The 18,806-nt window shown below is 39.4% G+C and overlaps 1 protein-coding gene and 1 long non-coding RNA gene across 2 annotated transcripts; one reads left to right on the top strand and one right to left on the bottom strand.

The window, feature by feature from the left end:
• Positions 1-782: 782 nt before the first annotated feature.
• IFT22 (intraflagellar transport 22) lies at positions 783-4,358 on the bottom strand. Its single transcript, XM_083358172.1, has 5 exons — positions 4,222-4,358; positions 3,007-3,086; positions 2,057-2,146; positions 1,049-1,248; positions 783-959 (listed from the first exon to the last, which is right to left on the bottom strand). The coding sequence occupies exons 1-5, from the start codon at positions 4,258-4,260 to the stop codon at positions 811-813; spliced, it is 558 nt and encodes a 185-aa protein (XP_083214298.1). The 5' UTR covers positions 4,261-4,358; the 3' UTR covers positions 783-810.
• Positions 3,629-18,806, top strand: LOC310637679. Its single transcript, XR_014491959.1, has 3 exons — positions 3,629-3,735; positions 17,728-17,801; positions 18,328-18,806. It is a non-coding gene; the product is annotated as an uncharacterized lncRNA (long non-coding RNA).

Consider the following 18,806-nt stretch of genomic DNA (forward strand, 5'->3'; position numbering starts at 1 on the left):
AAGAAGAGACATTTTGTTGTATTTTAAGAGGAAAGAAATAGAAATCCTTTGTGGGGCTGGAGAAATGTTTTAGAGTGAAAGGGCTGCCTACTGGGAGTCTTTCTCTTGGTTTACTTAACTGCCAGTGAGATTGCTGAATGACTGCAAGCAAGAGTGCCAAAATTGCAAGTCACTGAACAAAGCCGTCATGTGGACATCTTGCTTATCTACCACTTCGCTGAGTGACTGAGATTCTGGTCCCAACTATGGTTGTAAATTGAGGACTACCTGTAAGTGTATAGAGAAGAGAAAGGGGAAGCAAATGACAGGCACTAAAGATTGCCAGACCTAGTAAAATTAAATAAATCACAGTAAGATTTGTCTTAGACCATATTTATGTAAGCTAAACTACAGCATACTTAACTATGGTGTGTATAAACCACAAGTAGCTGTTTGTACAACATATTATCATAAACCAAGAGTTTTAAATCATAAACGCTAAATTTCACATAACACACTAAGCCAAATGTAGTCTTAGCTTGACTGTGAACCAGGTCTTCATTCAGTATTGCCTGAGGAAAGGACTTTGCTGTTCTTAGAGACCTAAGAAATCAAATGAGTTCAGGAAGTATACGAGATCCAAAGCTATGCATTTTTCATTGTGTACAGCACAGTGAATGCTGATTCCCTTATTATACAATTCCAAGTCAATGCAATTATTCTCATATTTGGAAGAAAAATTAATGAGTTTGTAATCATTAAAAATGCCTAATGAAAACGTCAGTTATTAATAAATAATAGCCATTTATTTCTCCAACATTTATCATATTACTAATTAATAATCAGCATCTCCTCTCTGTCCCGGTTCTCATTTACCAAATTAGTAATATTCTTCAGGAACTTCACAAATTCCATTCGGACATCTTCAGGGTCTTCTTCAAGGCTGGAGTGTATCAATGTCAGTCTGTTCAATGGTGAAGCTTTGAAGTTGAAGAGAGAAAACAGTGAATCAGGTCTGTAATTTGACAAAGATAATACAAAAATGGGGAAATAAAGGTTATGGTCTTACGCAAAGTGAGATTCTCTACATCTGCAGTGCCTGGCTTATGATGTGCAATGAGCAAGCACTGATTCTCAAACAACTGCTGCTGTTGGACAAAACAGGAGTACCACATTTCAATTTCCTTCACATGGCTTGGCAAGTCTGGATTAAATATAATGACGACCCCATGGGAATCTTTCATCAGAGCAGGCCAGCAAGTCTCAAATCTAGAAGTGCAGAAGAAAAAGAATGTTGCTGGAAACAGAGTATTGTTTGCTGGAAATTATGCAAACAGCTGCAAATAATGACTGGTTTCACACTGCCTCAATCCACAGTTTTCAAGGTGTTTATATGCCGCCCATCTCATTATCGAAGTATAAAGATTACTATAAAATGTCAAGCATAGTTTGCTAATAACAGCAGTTGTCTTCATATACCACAGTATTTCTCAACCTCAGCAACTATGGGAATTGAAGTTTACATATCTTAAAGTTGATGAGGTTGAGATATATGAAACCAACAAACCAAATTATAATTTAATTAAGCTTTAGTGATATATGTGTTCACGTCTCAGTCTTCCTACAGCCCAACATAATTCACAGGGTGGTTGTGGCTTGAATAATGGGAGACAAATTCTCACTATGACATTTTAAATTCTCCAAAAATAAGCAGTGAGGGATATAATTGCAATAATAAATAATTTAAAAAATTATGTGCCTTGAGCATATCTCCTTTCAGAACATAATCTACAAACTTGTTCATCATGCTAATACCCTCCAGTTTTAGAAACTACTTGTCTGCAACAAGGTGCCTCTTTATCTGTGGAAGTTTTCTGTGATTTAAAAAACTGGTTTGTTAATTGATGTATCATACCGATACAGTCTCTGTTTCAAATCATAATTTCTAATTCTATTGTGCTAGTTTATTGCAAATCTTCCATCAATTCAGCTGGTTCCTTAGCTTAATGGTCTGGCACAGGTTGTAGAATGGACCTGTACCAAGAGAGCTGGCAAGGCACATAAGAAACTTGCTCACTTTTGATCACCTCCACAATCCCACAGTTCAAACCGACATCCTGGTCCTTTGCTGTTTCCATTGAAATGTGGCTTCTCATATTCTAAAATCCTAAAATTTAAAAACAGGAACCACATTTGAGTAAATAAAGCAGGCACGCTAGAGAAAAAGGAACCCTGATCTGCATACTGCCAGAATATTTTTCAGATGAACTGTACTGTATTATATTACTTGCCATGATTAATTTCTGTTCCTTCCAATTGAAGCTTAGTTAGAACTCTCTCAGACATTCAATCTTCTCTGCCCATTGGCTAACTTCAGCCACTATTAACTCGTTTCAACAGAAAGAGGGATTCATAGTCTTGGATTTATGCATTAGCCTGTCAGTTAAGAGCTGCATGCAGACAAATGTACTAACATGGAATCTGCATGAAAAGGGCAATGGAAGACACTACTAGACCATTCCCTGCATCCTGAGATTAACAAATCAAACAGGGTGCCAGAGAAGGCGAACTCCTTATGTTCTCAGCAGAAAAATGCAACTATCTCATGTGAGCCACACATTTGGCAAACCTTTCTGCAGGATACTAACTTTGGGGAGATTTATGTACAAGCAAGATAATCATTCACTTCTGCAATGATCCACATGCATTAGACTAGATATGTACTAAATGTCAAGATTTCATTACTGAAGAAGCAACTTAGAACAGGTAGTCATCAACTTACAACTATTCGTTTAGGCCTTGTTCAAAGGTATAGTGACACTGAAAAATATGTTACTTAATAACTGCCTTGTTTAGCAATGGAAATTCTAGTCCCAATTGTGTTACAAGTCAAGGACCGCCTGTAAATCAGTATGATCTAAGATGTTTTTGGACAGGGAGAAATGAATAACAATGAGTTTAATGAATGAATTCGGACATCTTAAAGCTTGTGTAATCAGAAGCAGAACAAATTAGCCCATTCCTCACCTTACTCCTTGGGTGGGGATGTAACTGCCAATACCTTCAATGGTCTCTGACAAGAAGTTTGCCAAGACAGATTTTCCAGCCTATCACAAACAAATACAGAAACACAATTACAGAAGCATTAGTAGGAGTAAAATTAGGATGAAGTATTGCGATGCACCTGACAAAACTATACCTTTTCATGGCTGCTCTTGAGAAGTTTGGAACAGAGGTATTTTTAATACTGGTTGCAGCTTAAAGATGATCCCACCTGGAATTCCTCCCCAATGTGGTTGATATATTTTTATATAGTTTAGAAATCTGATGCATGATTAGTTTCAAGGGATATTCTGACATTGTTTTTCCCATCCAAGATGAGAAAGGACTTTTTTTGGATTCCAACTCCCATCTGACTCAACCCAAACTGGCAATGATTAGAGATCTTGAGAATAAACTTTCTTTAGTAGGTAGTTCTCGATGTACGACTACAATTGAGCCCAAAATTTCTGTTGCTAAGTGAGACAGTTGTGAAATTTTGCCCCATTTTTACAACCTTTCTAGCCACAGTTGTTAAACGAATCACTACAGTTGTTAAGTTAGTAATATGACTGTTAAGTAAATATGTAATTTTGCTCGTCAGAAGGATGCAAAAGGTGATCAGATGACCCCAGGATACTGCAACCATCATAAATATGAGCCAGTTGCCAAGCATCTGAATTCTGAGCTCATGAATATGGGGACACTTCAAAGATCGTAAGTGTGAAAAACAGCATTTTTAGTGCCGTCGTAACTTTGAACGGTCACTAAATGAGTGGTTGTAAATCGAGGACCACCTGTAATAAGTAGAAACCTGCTGGATCAGATAATCGAGGAAAGCAGAGAAGAAAGACTCAGCAGAATATTAAGGAAAGGATCTCTTGTTCACAAAGATATACTGTTTCTTCGCATGAAGGTTTTACAGTACTGTTAATGGCCATTGTCGATTATACCAAACTCGAATCCGGTTTTTCAGCATCCTGTTTCTCGCCCTTAGGCAACCCGACGCCTTTGGGAGTCCCCCGAGCAATTGAAGTAACTAGAACTCCATCCTTCCCCACCTGGCGATCTTCGATTGAGTTAGGCTGTAATTCCGGTTTGTCTCGCAGCCTTTCCCGTCTGATTTTAGAAAAGGACGAGGAGTCAAGAGACAAGACCGCGAGACGTTTCCTTTCTTTGAGAAGGTCTGGGAAGCACACTCACCTCACTAGGGCCTACGAAAAGGATTTTTACTTTTAGCATCCCTTTCGGATTAGGCCATAGAGCCTCGGCCTTGCATAGAAAGCCGACCCGACGCTCGAAAGGACCGGAGAGCCAGACAACTCCGCCCAATCCAGCCACGCGCGTGTTGCTAAGCGCGGTTGCTATGGGCGGGAGAAGGAGAGGCTGCACTGACAGTCGCTTTTTGCAAATCTCGGGGCGGGGAGGGGGAGGGCGGGAGAGAGTTTCTTTATCGTCGTCTGTAATTAAATTGTTTGCTTCTGTTGCAGACCGTAAAAAAAATCTGACTTTTGGTTTAATGGTAACAGATGATATTCTGACCATGCTTCCTTTTAAATCACAGAATCACATCGCACTATTTGCTAGGAATACACTCCTAAGACAACTTTTTCTTTATTTCCTTTTCCTTTTCTCATGACTTTATCCCTGCTTTTGCTGAAGCAGGCTGTGATTCATGAAAGCCTATGGAATAAGTTGCCAGAAGGGATTGTAAATTGAATTCAGTGCGATATTGCATCCGAGGAAATATATACTGCTCAAAAAAAATAAAGGGAACACAAGGTAAGACATCCTACTATTAAATACAGTACATTGTGTTGTTTAAGTGTTCCCTTTATTTTTTTTGAGCAGTATATTTTGTTCCTAATCCCAAATCCAACCATTTTTCAAAGCATTCCTCGTTTCTTGTTGTTTTTTTTTAAGTCCGACAAGTTAATGAAGAAAAACCTCATTGAACACTTTTGGGTGAACTAAGCAGTGATGAGAATCCAGAGGGAGTCCTCTGATGGGTTAAAGTTTGGTGAACAGCTGAAAACAATAAGAATAAATGCACAATTTTCACAATGGAGGGAGGTAAGAAACAAAGTCTGCTTTGATTATCTGCTTTGGACTCAGGGTTATTCAACTTATTCAGCTGAATAAGTATCTGGGTTCTAGAATGGTGGAAAGGACACAAATTATGTAAGAAGGTGAAGATAGATACATATGGACTATGATCCAAAGTTGTTCCTCTAATCTTGGTGACTGGATCACTATTTAGTGTTAGCTAGGCAATCAGGTTTTGCTTATAAATGATAAGGACTTAACTGGTGTGGCTAACCAAGAAAAAGATTTGGAGTTGTGGTACCTAATTAGTTTAGCAAAATCACCTACATGATATTTTAATGTCTCACAATAAACTGCTTGGCCATTTCTAGAATACAATGCACAATTCTGACTGTCACATCTCAAGAGGGATATTGTGTAGCTGGAGAAGGTGCAGAAAAAGCAGCCCAAAAGATAGGAAGACTTGAAAACCTTAAGAGACAATGGTTGGAGTTGTTTAGCTTAGAGGAAATATTTTACAAGTTTGATTGGTCTTATATTTACCCACAATAAGGAAAAAATGCCAGTCCTTCCTAAGAGTTGCTTGGTTTATACACCAAAACAAGTCTGCTCTCTTAAATGTTGCTCTGTGTCTTTAATTGATAATTCTTGTTCAGTTGAGGGAGGGGGTTGATCACAAATATTTTCCTTGGGCGCAGAGTTCTCTCCTAATACCCTTGTTGGTAAATTAACAATAGACATAGAGATGAACTAAGCAATTTGTTTATTTACAAAAATAGCTAAATTTTAAAAATATGAAGCCGCTTAGAGAGGGCTGTAAAGCACTGTGAAGTTGGATATAAGTCTAAGAGCTATTCCTATTGGATAGAATATTGAAACTTAAGTAGAACGTTATATAGCAGTGATGGTGAACCTATGGCACGTGTGCCAGAGGGGGGCAGTCAGAGCCCTCTCTGTGGGCACATGCGCCTCGCTGTTTGCCTAAGTTTTGGCAGGAAAAAGCCATTTCTCAAGCCCCTTCCTAGCCAAAACAAGCCTCCAGAGCGAGCACGCTGTTTTCAGCTTTGAATTATATAAAATCTGACACCAGAAACAGACTAACAGATGATCTGAGTGCTGCATGTGTTGCTTTCAAATTTACAAACTATAAGCCAAGGTTAGACAAATTATCAGCATGTATACAATAGCAAAAATCACATGAATTGTTCAAAAGCATGCCAAATACAAACTTTTACCTTTCAGTAAAAAGTTGTTTGTATCATTGAAAGCTTTGTTACTGTGTTTTTCTTTTAAGACAAAAGATGTTAATGTATGAGTTGTTTTTTTCTAAACTAAAACCTCAGTATTCAGATTAAATTGCCATGTTGGCACTTTGCGATAAATAAGTGGGGTTTGGGTTGCATTTTGGGCACTCGGTCTCTAAAAGGTTCACCATCATTGTTATATAGGGATATGTAGTTGCTGGGGTCTGAAGTGAGAAAGATGCTTCAAGTCCACACTCAGCAGCTCCATAAAGAAATGGAGTCATGCAATCCCATAAAAATTCATATGTGAGTCAAAAAAGCACCAAAAAGGGATTAGAGAGATGACAACAGGGATATGTAAGTATAATTATGAGAGTCTGACTGCATCTTTCTCAGTTCTGAAAGTTGGTCCACTCCTCTGTAAGATACCTTAAATAGAGGATGAACACAACTATTATTGCTATTGCTAAGAAATATTTAATCCACTCAACAATAATTGCATTTCTGTGGAAAATTTACACAATGATTTCAATCATAAAACAATAAAATGATAGTAAATCATCACAAATATATCTTCTGTACATGATTATCATTTTAACCTTTAACCACAAGTCTTGTCAGGGCAGAAAACAAAAAATGAGATGGTAGAGTTGTTTACTGCTCAGAAATTGAGAACACTCTTTGGACAAATGTAGTAACAGGCAGCACTCTTTTGGATATATCTATAGATATCTATAGATATATAATATTAGTATACACACTTATTATATCAGTTCTAGTTGGTGAGATTCAAGGTGCTGGTGATGACCTATAAAGCCCTAAATGGCTTGGGTCCGGACTATCTAAGGGAACACCTGCTGCCGGCATCAACCTCCCATCGTCCTGTGCGCTCCCACAGGGAGGGCCTTCTCAGGGTACCGCCAGTTAAGGAATGCAGGTGGGTTATTCCCAGGGGGAGGGCGTTCTCTGTGGCTGCGCCGGCCCTATGGAACCAACTACCCACGGAACTTAAGATGGCCCCCGACCTTCGTTCATTTCACCGGGACCTGAAAACCTGGCTCTTCGAGCTGTCTGGCCCAGACTGAGAGGTTTTTAATTTTAATTGGATTTTAGATTTTAATTTTTAGGGCTTAAATTTAATTAATTGTTTTAACTGATTTTAATTTTTGTATTTTATGTTTTAATTGCCTTGTAAACCGCCCTGAGTCCTACGGGAATAGGGCGGTATATAAACTCAATCAATCAATCAATCAATAGTTAGTTAGTTACCAAACTGGGAGAAGTGTGCAGCAAGGCAATCAGAGAGCAGACAAAATTGGCTTTGCTTTCAGATTCATATTTATATATTCTGTATGTTTTTATGTCATGTTACTTTTTTTGGATTTATTGTTTGCTTTTTGTTGTTGCACACCACTCTAGAGTTACACTGAATTGGGCAGCCTTATAAATCTACTGAATACATAAATAAATGTCACTTAGGAAGACTACTCTTGCACTCTCAAACAAATTCTATTTTTTAAAAACAAAATCTATGTTTTATTTTACTTGTAAGTGTTTATAGAACTGGCTCAAAGAGCATGCTGTTTCTTCTCAAGTGAATATTTCACTGAATTGATTCTTTCTTGGAAACACAATACTGTATTTTTGCTCTGCAGCGTGAATACTGCAGATTCTGACTTTTCCAAAATGTCCAGATTTCTCTTTACCACACAAGGGTTGGTGGTAAAGTAATGGCAGAAAAAAATAAAACAGTGATTGCATCAGAAGCGGTAAAACTTTTCAACTGAAAACCTAGAAAGAGGGGTACCCAAAGGATACTCAGAGCAGTTTCCCTTTCTTTATAAAGCAATTGCCAATATAAAAACTGATAGAGCAACAGTAGCCCCTAGTGGCTGAGTGTATTTAAATTAATTTCCTTTCTGTTGCCCTTAATACGACTGACAGGTTTTCATTGTGTGTAGCAGCACCCTCCCCCCCAACTTTTCTTCAGTCCTCTCCTGAGTTCTGTTTTTTGTTAGGATAGAAATATGAAACAGTATCCCACCCATTTCTCTCTCTCCCTCCCTCCCTCTCTCTCTCTCTCTCTCTCTCTCTCTCTCTCTCTCTCTCTCTCTCTCTCTCTCTCTCCTCCCCCCCCGCCCCCCCAGCATTATCTGGTTCAAGAAGCAGAATGCTGGATTTGTTGCTGATTTAGCCTGTGAGTGGGTGGGCTATACACTTCCTGACTTGCTGGCACCCTGATTTCCAGTACACTTTCTCTTTTTTTGTTTTAAAGGAGAAAGTCATCTAGCTGGTGACAAGGCAATGACTTCATTGCATTCGATAACCTGACCCTTGTCTGTGCAACTCAATACTTCCTCAGGAATCACACTTCTTCAAGTTTAGGTCCAGGGTGGTTTGTGCAGTTTATTTGCTTCTGGAGCAGCTCACTCATCAGGTAGTTAATTCATAGCTCATTCCCTTGAAATCTTCTGGCACGAGCGATTAGTGCAGAAGGGATTCTCCAACTCTTCTTGGTAAAATGGTCTCATTCTTATTATGACCCCGGTGGAGTCTTTGAGGGTGGAGGGCAAAAAAGACAAGATGGCAGCTGTGACTGCCCGATTGAAGCTCTGCCCCTTTCTTATGTGCACTATGATGCACGTAAAACGGGCAAAGCTTCAATTCTGCTTCAAATATTCAGTAACAAAATTCTGTTACTTTAACCTTACCATAAAGGTAGTTGTCAGGCCCAAGCCCAAAGACAACACAGCAAATTCCAATCAAGTGCAATTCTTTACTTGCTTATACCTACTAGACAGAATCTTACCAGAGTAAACCTATAACCTTCTAACCTATAGATATATAGGTAGTCCTCAATTTACAGCCAGTCACTTAGTGACCATTCAAAATTACGATGGAATCCCTACCCCTAAACTACTTATGACCTGATTTCAAAGTTACGATGCTACACTACCCCACAGTCCATGGGACTGCATTTTGGGTGCTTAGCAACCAGCTCACCCTTACAACATTGCCTGCCATCATGTGACCATGATTTTTGACATTTTGGCAAGTTTGATGCATTTATTTTCGGGGTTTGTTTTTTTTTTTTGCAAAAACAACAACACCCATTGGCGTTTCTCTCTGGAATTTACTGCCTCTTCCCTGAGAAACAGTGGTGCTCCTGCCGAGATTCCCCCCCCCCTCGCCGCACATGTTCCTTCTCCAGATGCACATGACATGACATTAGTAATTATTACTCAGGGTTTGTGCTTCTTGTCTAGACAACCTCAAAGGGATGACAACTCCCCAGAACCCGAGTCTCTTCCAGGTCTCCCTTATCTCTATTTATTGACATAGTTACATAAACCTTTTCCCCAATTTAGATCTCACAACGGTCCCTAAAATGTGGGAGTAGATTGCTAGCAGTTGGAACTACTGCCCTTCTCCTTCTGGATATTGTCTGCTTCTGTATCACACTGGCCACCTAGCTGAGTTCACTTGTACAAATACATAACATAAGTGGATGGTTGGGAAGATTACTTTCTTTTGGCTCACATCTCCTGTGCCTAAAATACTGGCAAGTAGACAAGATGATAAAATTCTGCTTAGGCTTGTAAAAGCCTGATCTATTAAGCTGCAGGTCCCTGTTTGCTGCCTGAGTTACATTTTTTTTTTGCTATCTTCGCCTGTGGTCTAAGACAGCCCTGGCTGACATCTGGGCTTAGAGACCAATAATATATATATATTTTTTAAAAAGTTGACAGTGATTGGACCGATATTTTGCTTGCATCCTAGGAACACTTAACTTTTCCTTTGTTCACTGCTCCGTCTGGCAAATTACATTTGCAAACAGTTGTACATGTTGCTTGTGCTTTTGGAACAGAAAATAATAAAATCTGAGTACTGGAAGTAAAATATTATGTCTACTTGTGAGTCGTGACTAACCCATGGTCTCTTCAATCTCTAACTGGCTGCACTCATACATGGTGCTAAAACAATAATGTGGTCTGCCTGATTTGGCTTAGCACATGAGGTAAATCCTAACCATTATTGAGATGGTTATCATCAAATCATGGTTATCCCACAAATTTGAAATCAGATGTTTACATTAATCATAGTAAGATATCTAATGCAGCATATCAATAATTTAGCAGTTATGTTTCTCCTAATTATTTAACAATAGTTATATGGTTTTTAATGTTTTTATATATTTACATTCCATTTGTTTTTGTTTTCAACCATTTTAAGCCACCCAGAGCCATGTATATAGGATGGGTAGCTGTGCAAATTGAACAAATGAATGAATGAACGAATGACTGAATAAATAAATTGCAGAGCTTCAGAATGTCACCAGGCCAAGCTGTATTTTAGCTGAAAGATACAAAAGAGGGAGGAGAGATTCTGGCATCTGACTTAATTTGCTCAGAGAATACAGGGGGGGGGGGGCTCAGTCATGATACCGCTCAGACCGGTGAGGAGAATGAATCAGATTGATGAAGACAAAGCTTATGAAAACAAGACAAGATCCTCCATTGGGAATAATAAGCATGAGAAAGAAACAGAAAAGCAAAGGGTGGTGAGGGTGGAAGGACTGATCTGGCAAAGCTGTTTCGGTCTCCATGTGAAGTGAGTTACTGGAGGGGGATCCTGAGAATCTAGCCAAGCTGGATGCCTAAAATGAAGTGATGGCAGATGAGCAAGGAATGGAGTGGAAGAGGCCTGAGCTGCAATAGCAAGTGGGACAGCAGCAGCAGCTGAAGAAAGCAATTTATAAGCCACCCAGAGTTGCTTGACAATGAGGTGGACAGCATACAAATTTAATAAATAAAATAAAATAAAATAAAATATTGGAGTTAATGCTCCTATCCACTATGAATGCACCAGGAAATCTTAGTGAGACTATGTTCTCTGAACTTAATGACTGATTTAGATAACTTTAAACTACCCTGCAGCATTGTTGTGAATACAACAGCATAAGAAAATGTATGCAGGCAAACAACAGTAACTCCATCTCTTTTATTATGAATGTTTATTATGAAACCTTGCCAAAGGTTTACTTGGTTTTTTGGGGTGTTTTTTTTTTGCTCAGTGAATTGTATGTATTTGTTGCTATGGTAAATAAACCCATTATGTATACCTTATTTGTTTATGCAATTTATATGGCTGCCCATCTCGCAGATGTGACTCCAACGTTAAAACAATGCAAAAAGAAAAAAGTTGTCAACACAGCATTAAAAAGATAACAATGGTCACCAAGAAAAAAACCCAATAAGCACTCAGAAGAACAGTAATATCTCATGGGTCACCTAACCATCATGTAAAATATGGTAAATTAAATAAGTTCCCAGTACTTAAATCTTAGAGCACATCCAGATCTTTAGTGCTTTGCAAACAGCTGGCAGAGTCAAGGACAGCCTAATTTTGTGGGGTGTGGTCTTCCAGAGGGCAGAGTGCAAGAGAAAAGGAGAACTGGTGGCAAAGAGGTTAAAGTGCAGCAATGCAGGCAAACTCTGCCCACACACTGCAGTTCAATCCTTAACGGGGCTCAAGGTTGACTCAGCCTTCCATCCTTCCAAGGTCAGTAAAATGGGGATCCAGATTGTTGGGGGCAATATGCTGACATTGTAAACTGCCCCTAGAGTACTGTAAAGTGCTATACAGTAGAGCAGTATATAAGTCTAAATCAGGGTTCTTCAAACTTGGCCTTTTTATGACTTGTGGACTTCAACTCCCAGAATTCCTCAGCCAGTGTGCCTAGTTGAGGAATCCTGGGAGTTGAAGTTCACAAGTCATAAAAGGGCCAAGTTTGAAGAACCCTGGTATAAATGATATTGCAAGTGTTATTGCTAAGAGAAAAGAATTTCTCAGTATGTTTTGCCCATCCTAACTGTATTTTCCTTTTTTATTGCAGTTTTGGAACCCTATTTATCTGCAGTATTTATTAATAGTACTAATTTTATTTAGTACTGATTTTTAAAAAGCTACTTTTTACTCATTTAAGTTTTTAATTAATTTCTATTTTTTATTACTTATGGGCTTATACTGTCAGCCACTCTAGTCAGCCAACTCTCAGCTCCCCAATGCACAACTGAGATGAATACCAACACAAATCTAATTTAAAAATAAAACCATATATTATAATAACATAAAACTGAGAGACATACTCAAGAGAATAAAATTCATTCATCCTCGGGAGGGGTATAATACACTTACTTACAGAACAGGAAGCATGGACAGAAGGCTGCAAAGAGGGGATAGGCACCATGTAGCTGCAGACCACCCATCCCTGCAGTAAGCCATGTTTTGTGTTGCAAGCCATTAAACCAAAAACAAATGAATCACGTTTTGGCTCAGCATGGTATGTGAACCCAGACACAAGAAGCAGCAGATGCTACTTTTCATCCAATTAAATAAGGTTGTTATGTAGCAAATATTTAATCAATACACTTAGCACATTTATTTATTATTTATTTATTCATTGTCCAAGGTGATTCTTTAAATTTGTAGTAAAACTGCCCCTTTTCTTCCTGTTACCTTATTAGTACATACTACTTTTAATGGATTGGCCTGTTCATATTTCTAGGTTGCTCTTCTTTAAACACAGAAAAGAAATCTCCTTGATAAATGGAACGCAGAGATATTTTTGTTGGCTGCTTCTGCTTCCAAACTGCGCTGCTTCCAATTTATCAACACAGTTTTGAGAAATTGTTCCAATAGACAGTTTTGAAAGACACCTTAGGGGAAAAGAGAGAGTCCATTTATTACTCCTAATATAAGCCATTATATTACATGTCTCCAAAAGACTGAAGAGTATATGTCATCTTCAATTTGCCACTTCTAAAAGAACTTTCCCTCTCTTCTCCAAAACCAACCTAATGTTGACTTAAAAACAGGTATGCCCGTAACTAGTTTTATATATATTTTTAAAAACAAATTATTTACTGTCATCATTTTCCTCACTCATTATCTTACTTTTCACACTCTACAGGACTTCAGGATCTATATTCCATATTCACCTCCAATGGAGTTTAATTAAACTTGGCAAATGATGCAAGGGAATAGAGCTAAATATGCCCCTCATTGCTTCTGCTCCTATCCCAGCCTTCTGCAAAAAACCATTTTCCTGTCAGGTGCAAGCCACTAGAGCAGACATGTCAAACACAAGGCCCAGGGGCCGGATCTGGCCTGCAAAGTGGTTTCATGTGGCCCGTGAAGCCATCCTGGAAACAGTGAGGGAATGGCCCCCACTGCCTTGGCCCTGGCCCAGAGACCCTCCTCCTGCCAGAGACCCTCAGATCTGTCCCACTCCTGCCCAGGCCCCCATAGGCACCCTTGATGCGAACGATGTAGAGCTGGCCATGCCCACCCGGGCCATACACACTCTAGCCACGCCCACCCAGTAGGCCATGTCCACCCTGGCCATACCCACCCGGCCCTCTGAGGGCAACTGCAATGCTGATGCGGCCCTCAATGAAATTGAGTTTGACACCCCTGCACTAGAGCTACTCATGAATAATAAAAGTCAGTAACTTTATTAGGCTCCAACTGGTACAGAATGCAGCCGCGAGAGTTGTCTTGGGAGTTTCCCGGTACTCCCATGTTACACCTTTGCTCCGCGAGCTGCATTGGTTACCAGTTGTCTTCCGGGTAAGGTTCAAGGTCTTGGTTATGATCTTTAAGTCCTTACATGGCATGGGTCCGGGATACCTCGAGGACCACCTGCTGCCGGCGTCAACTCCCCTCCGCCCTGTGCGTGCCCACAGAGAGGGCCTCCTCAGGGTGCCTCCGGTCAGGGAATGTCGACTGGTGGCCCCCAGGGGGAGGGCCTTCTCTGTGGGTGCTCCGGCATTATGGAACCAACTGCCGGTTGAGCTCCAGACGGCATCGGACCTTCGATCCTTCCGTTGCGGGTTGAAGACCCATTTATTTGAATTAGCTGGTCTGGCCTGATAGGGGTATATGGGTTTTTTATTGGTTTTTATTATTTTATCATTGTTGTATTTTAATTGGGCATTGGTTTAATTTTCTTTTAATTTTTGTACTGCTATTTATATATGCCCTGTGAACCGCCCTGAGTCCCTTAGGGAGAAGGGCGGTATAGAAATCTCAATAAAATAAATAAATAAAATTATATACCACCTTTGTTACAAAAATCTCACCAGACCCCTTGCCTTCTCCTAAGAACAACCAGATAAGGTTTCATGGATCTTGGGAAAAGTTAAGTTTATCCTGTTTATGGCTGCACGAAGACTTCAAACTAGGCCCTTGTTTAACCGTCCTTCCAGCCTGGTTGGCAGTTTCCCAATATCTGCAAACCTAACTGAGAGTGCAACTCTTATAATTCCCATTTCCCATCCTGGCTGGAAATTGCATTTGGAACATAAATGTAATTTTCAATGTCATTCAATTGAGATGACCAGTTAGGTTTGATGGATAAGCCATTAGAGAAAAAATATGGGACTTTGTTTCTCTATGATAGCTGCAGCAAGAATTTTGTAAGCTCAGAGATGGAAAGACATACAGAATCCCACACTGAAAGAATAATAATAATAATAATAATAATAATAATAATAATAATAATAATACTAATAATAATAATAATTTTTTAATTTCTATACCGCCCTTCTCCCGAAGGACTCAGGGCGGTGTACAGCGCAAATACAATAAAAATACAATATACAAAAACTAAAAAGGATGGATGGTGAAGATAATGAAACTGACTGAGATGGCAAAATTAACTATCTTTATTTAAAAAAAAGAATTTGTTTAACTTTGTTTCCATGTGGAAACTGCTTTCTGACTTTTTGCTAGAGTCTGAAAAGAAATGCTACATTAATTTTAAGATTCGACAAGTAGAAGTGTTTATGGTTGTAAAAATATAGATACTGAATTTTAGATCAAAAGTTTAATGCATTTTATATTTGTAGCTATCTTGAAAGTTGAAAGTTATTTCTTTTTGTTTTTATTGCTTTGTACCTTCCCTTACCCAATCTTTTTCCTTCTTAATATTATTTTTTTTGCATTTTATATTTTAGCTTTTGTAGAACTTCAATAAAGTATATAAAAAAGAAAGAATCAGGATGACCAGTGATAAACATAGAGACCAGGACATCACAGGGGAAAAAAAGAGTTCAGAGTTAAACAGCCAAATTTCTATTACTAGAACTTTGCCACCTGATCAAGATTTATGAGACATTTTTAAACTAATAATTTCCATAACCTGAGGTTTGAAAACTTCTGGTATCGACCAATGCCTAATATCTCATCCTGGCTCAGATTTAATCTGTAATTCTCCAAAGATACTTCATTGATTTCCCTTATCCCATTCATCTTTTTTTTCCTGCTGTTTTCCCCTTTTTGTATTTCCCCAATTTGACAAAGTATATTAAAGTCCATCATCCACTTACAGCAACCACAGTGATTGTTTTAAGGGAGCAGTTGATTTAATTCAGATTTAATTAGCTACTTTTAGTCCATGGTACTTCAGTACATAACTAATTTTGAATCTATAATTCAGAAGCTTTCATTTTCTTTCTCTTGTACCTTTTCCATAACCAGCTTTCATCCAGCTCCCTATTATCGCTAAAAAAAACCATTTTCTTTAGCTATTCTATCTTTGTCATAGAAATATTCTTCACGATCTTGCCCAAGTTTGTAATTGTATTCTTCCCTTGGATTGGCCTCTTTGCTTCTCCATTGTATAGTCCATCTTTATGTGTTCTTGAGCTAAGAAAACAAAACTATTTATACCTTAACATCTTTCCCATTAACTGGGAATGAACTAAGCCTGCAGGTTGACGTTTCGTTTGCCGTCTTCTTAATTTTTAACATTAACAAAGATTTGTTAAATTCATAGTAAGTTTTTATATGTCTTTTCTATCATTCGTTAAAGCGGTGTCATGTATGCGTCTCAAACTTACTTAATGGTCTAGATCAGACATGTCAAACACAAGGCCCGGGAGCCAGTTCCGGTTTCACGTGGCCCGCAAAGCCATCCTGGAAACAGTGAGGGAACGGCCCCCACTGCCTTGGCCCTGGCCCAGAGACCCTCCTTCTGCCAGAGACCCTCAGATCTGTCCCACTCCTGCCCAGGCCCCCATAGGCACCCTTGATGCGAACGATGTAGAGCTGGCCACGCCCACCCAGTAGGCCATACGCACTCTAGCCACGCCCACCCAGTAGGCCACGCCCACCCTGGCCATACCCACCCGGGCCCCTGAGGGCAACCGCAATACTGATGCGGCCCTCAATGAAATTCAGTTTGACACCCCTGGTCTAGATGAAACCAGAACTGTGCTTATCATCTTACTTCAGCTTTCCTGACACACTCAATGAGGACTACCTGCATTATATTAACTGAATAAGTTAAACAGATATGGGGACATAGTTTATTTTCCTTTTCTTGTTAGTTTCCATTATTTGTTGACTTTCCTGAGATACTTTCCTTGCCTGTTTCTTTCCTTGATTGATGTTAAAAATCTTGAGTCATTTTATGTTGCTTTTGGCCACGCCTTTCATCCTTCATTGTATGAGCTTTTCTTGAAATTTTGAGAACTTTTTCCTACTTTTTCACAGTGCTTAACTCTTCCTATTGAGCTTCAGATTCTTTTATCCATCAGTACTGAATCTCTCCCCTTCCTTTCCCTTCCTGTACCACTCAGCTCCCAATAGTCCAGGTATATCCTCCAGATGTAATCTTCCTGGCAAATCTACTTTGTTTAACTCTCTAATCTTATCCTTTATATATGAACAATAATTCATGGTCTGTTCCAAACCTTGCACCTAGAAATGTTTTGGCTGACTATAATGCAACATCTTCTGTTTTGTATTACGTATTTAAATTTACTCCAGAGTCTGCTGGTAATTTATGATGCTTGAAGCAACTATTAGTAATGAACAATGAACTCCTTTTATAATACTCTATGAATGCAAGATTTCCCCCCCCCCCTGAATTATAGCTCTTATATTTATATCAGCTGAGAAGACAGAAATTCTAAGACCAGGTTAAGAAACCAAGATTGCTCCATTTGTGTAAAATGCTACGCCCTCCAAAAATAAAGTGCTATAAGCAATATTGTTTAAGTAATGCTCTGCCTTACACAACCTGCTAAGATAGTATTTCCCACAGCTACCTAAACTACCCATCTATGCATAACCCTATTTTAGCTTTTAGCATGTTATGTGACTTCAACCATCCTTTCACACATACAATAAATGTACAATATTCCATCTTGTTGCTTTCCTCATTTTTCAAGTTGTCTGGATATCAGTATTCCTGACTTGGCAATCAAATGGAATAAGGAACTCAGGTACATCAGATATACTATATGGATTGAGAAGTACATGCAATGACCTTCTCAAACATTTCTGAAGATCTCTACTTGTAACAAGGACTGTACCATATGAATCAAATGTATACTTCTCTTTTCCACAGGTCCCTAGCAAAATAAGAATGAGCATTGGAGAATCAGATCAAAGTTACACTTAGGATTCTTCTTCCCACAGCAGGTAAGAGACAGAAAGAACAGGAGCTTCTCCAGTAATGCTCTATAGCTACTATCACTAAGGATCTTTGAACATGAAGTTTCCATATTACCATCAGAACTAATTACATTTATTGTAAACCATTTGGGATATTCACTTCCGTATTGTTCTCCAGTCAAAAGAATAATTGCACCATCAAAAAGGATGTCTCATATTTAACTTGTGGTCAACAAAGACAAGAGCCAGTTTGGTGTAGTGGTTAAGGAACAATCAAGGAACTGGGAAACCATGAGCTCCACTCCCATTCTAAGCCCAAAGGCAGCTGGGTGACCTCAGGCCAGTAATTCACTCTTAACATTAGGAAGCAAGTAGTGGCAAGCCAGTCTGAAATCCTGCCAGAAAAACCTGACTTGTCCAGGCAGTCAGCAGGAGCCAACACTGACTCAAAGGCCATAAACACACACACACACACACAATCCTTTTCATACATATTATTGCCAATGCCAGTCTCTCTCATTCTATACTTGTGCCTTTATTTTTTCTTTTTCAGATGAAGAAAATTATGTTTTTTCCTGTTAAATTCCATCACCTTTATTTCAGTCCAGTGCTCAAATCTGTTTAGAGCAGGGCTTTTCAACCAGTGGTACGGGTACCACCTGTGGTACATTGGCACCTGGCAGGTGGTACACGACCATCCTAGAAAAGTGGTAGCGGGGGAGGGGAATGAGCTGAACTGGTGGCAGCACCGCACAAGCCTGAGTGAGAGACGACTGGAGCTGCAGGACTGTCAGGGCTCAGCGGAAGCGCCAGGATCAGCACCAGACTCCAGCTGGAGCTCCAGAAGAAGCGCCGATCAGCTGGAATGTTGCAGCATCTCCAGGGTCTTGTGATTCATATTTATGACAGTGTCCCAGGGTCATGTGAAATGGCCAAAACCTGCTGCATCCACTCAGCAGAGGGGGGGGGAATAAAACCCAAACACACCCCCACCCCACCCCCGCTGCCAATCCTCAACAGAAATGCTCACAA

This window comes from Vipera ursinii (assembly GCF_947247035.1).
Source record: "Vipera ursinii genome assembly, chromosome: 1".
NCBI lineage: Eukaryota > Metazoa > Chordata > Lepidosauria > Squamata > Viperidae > Vipera > Vipera ursinii.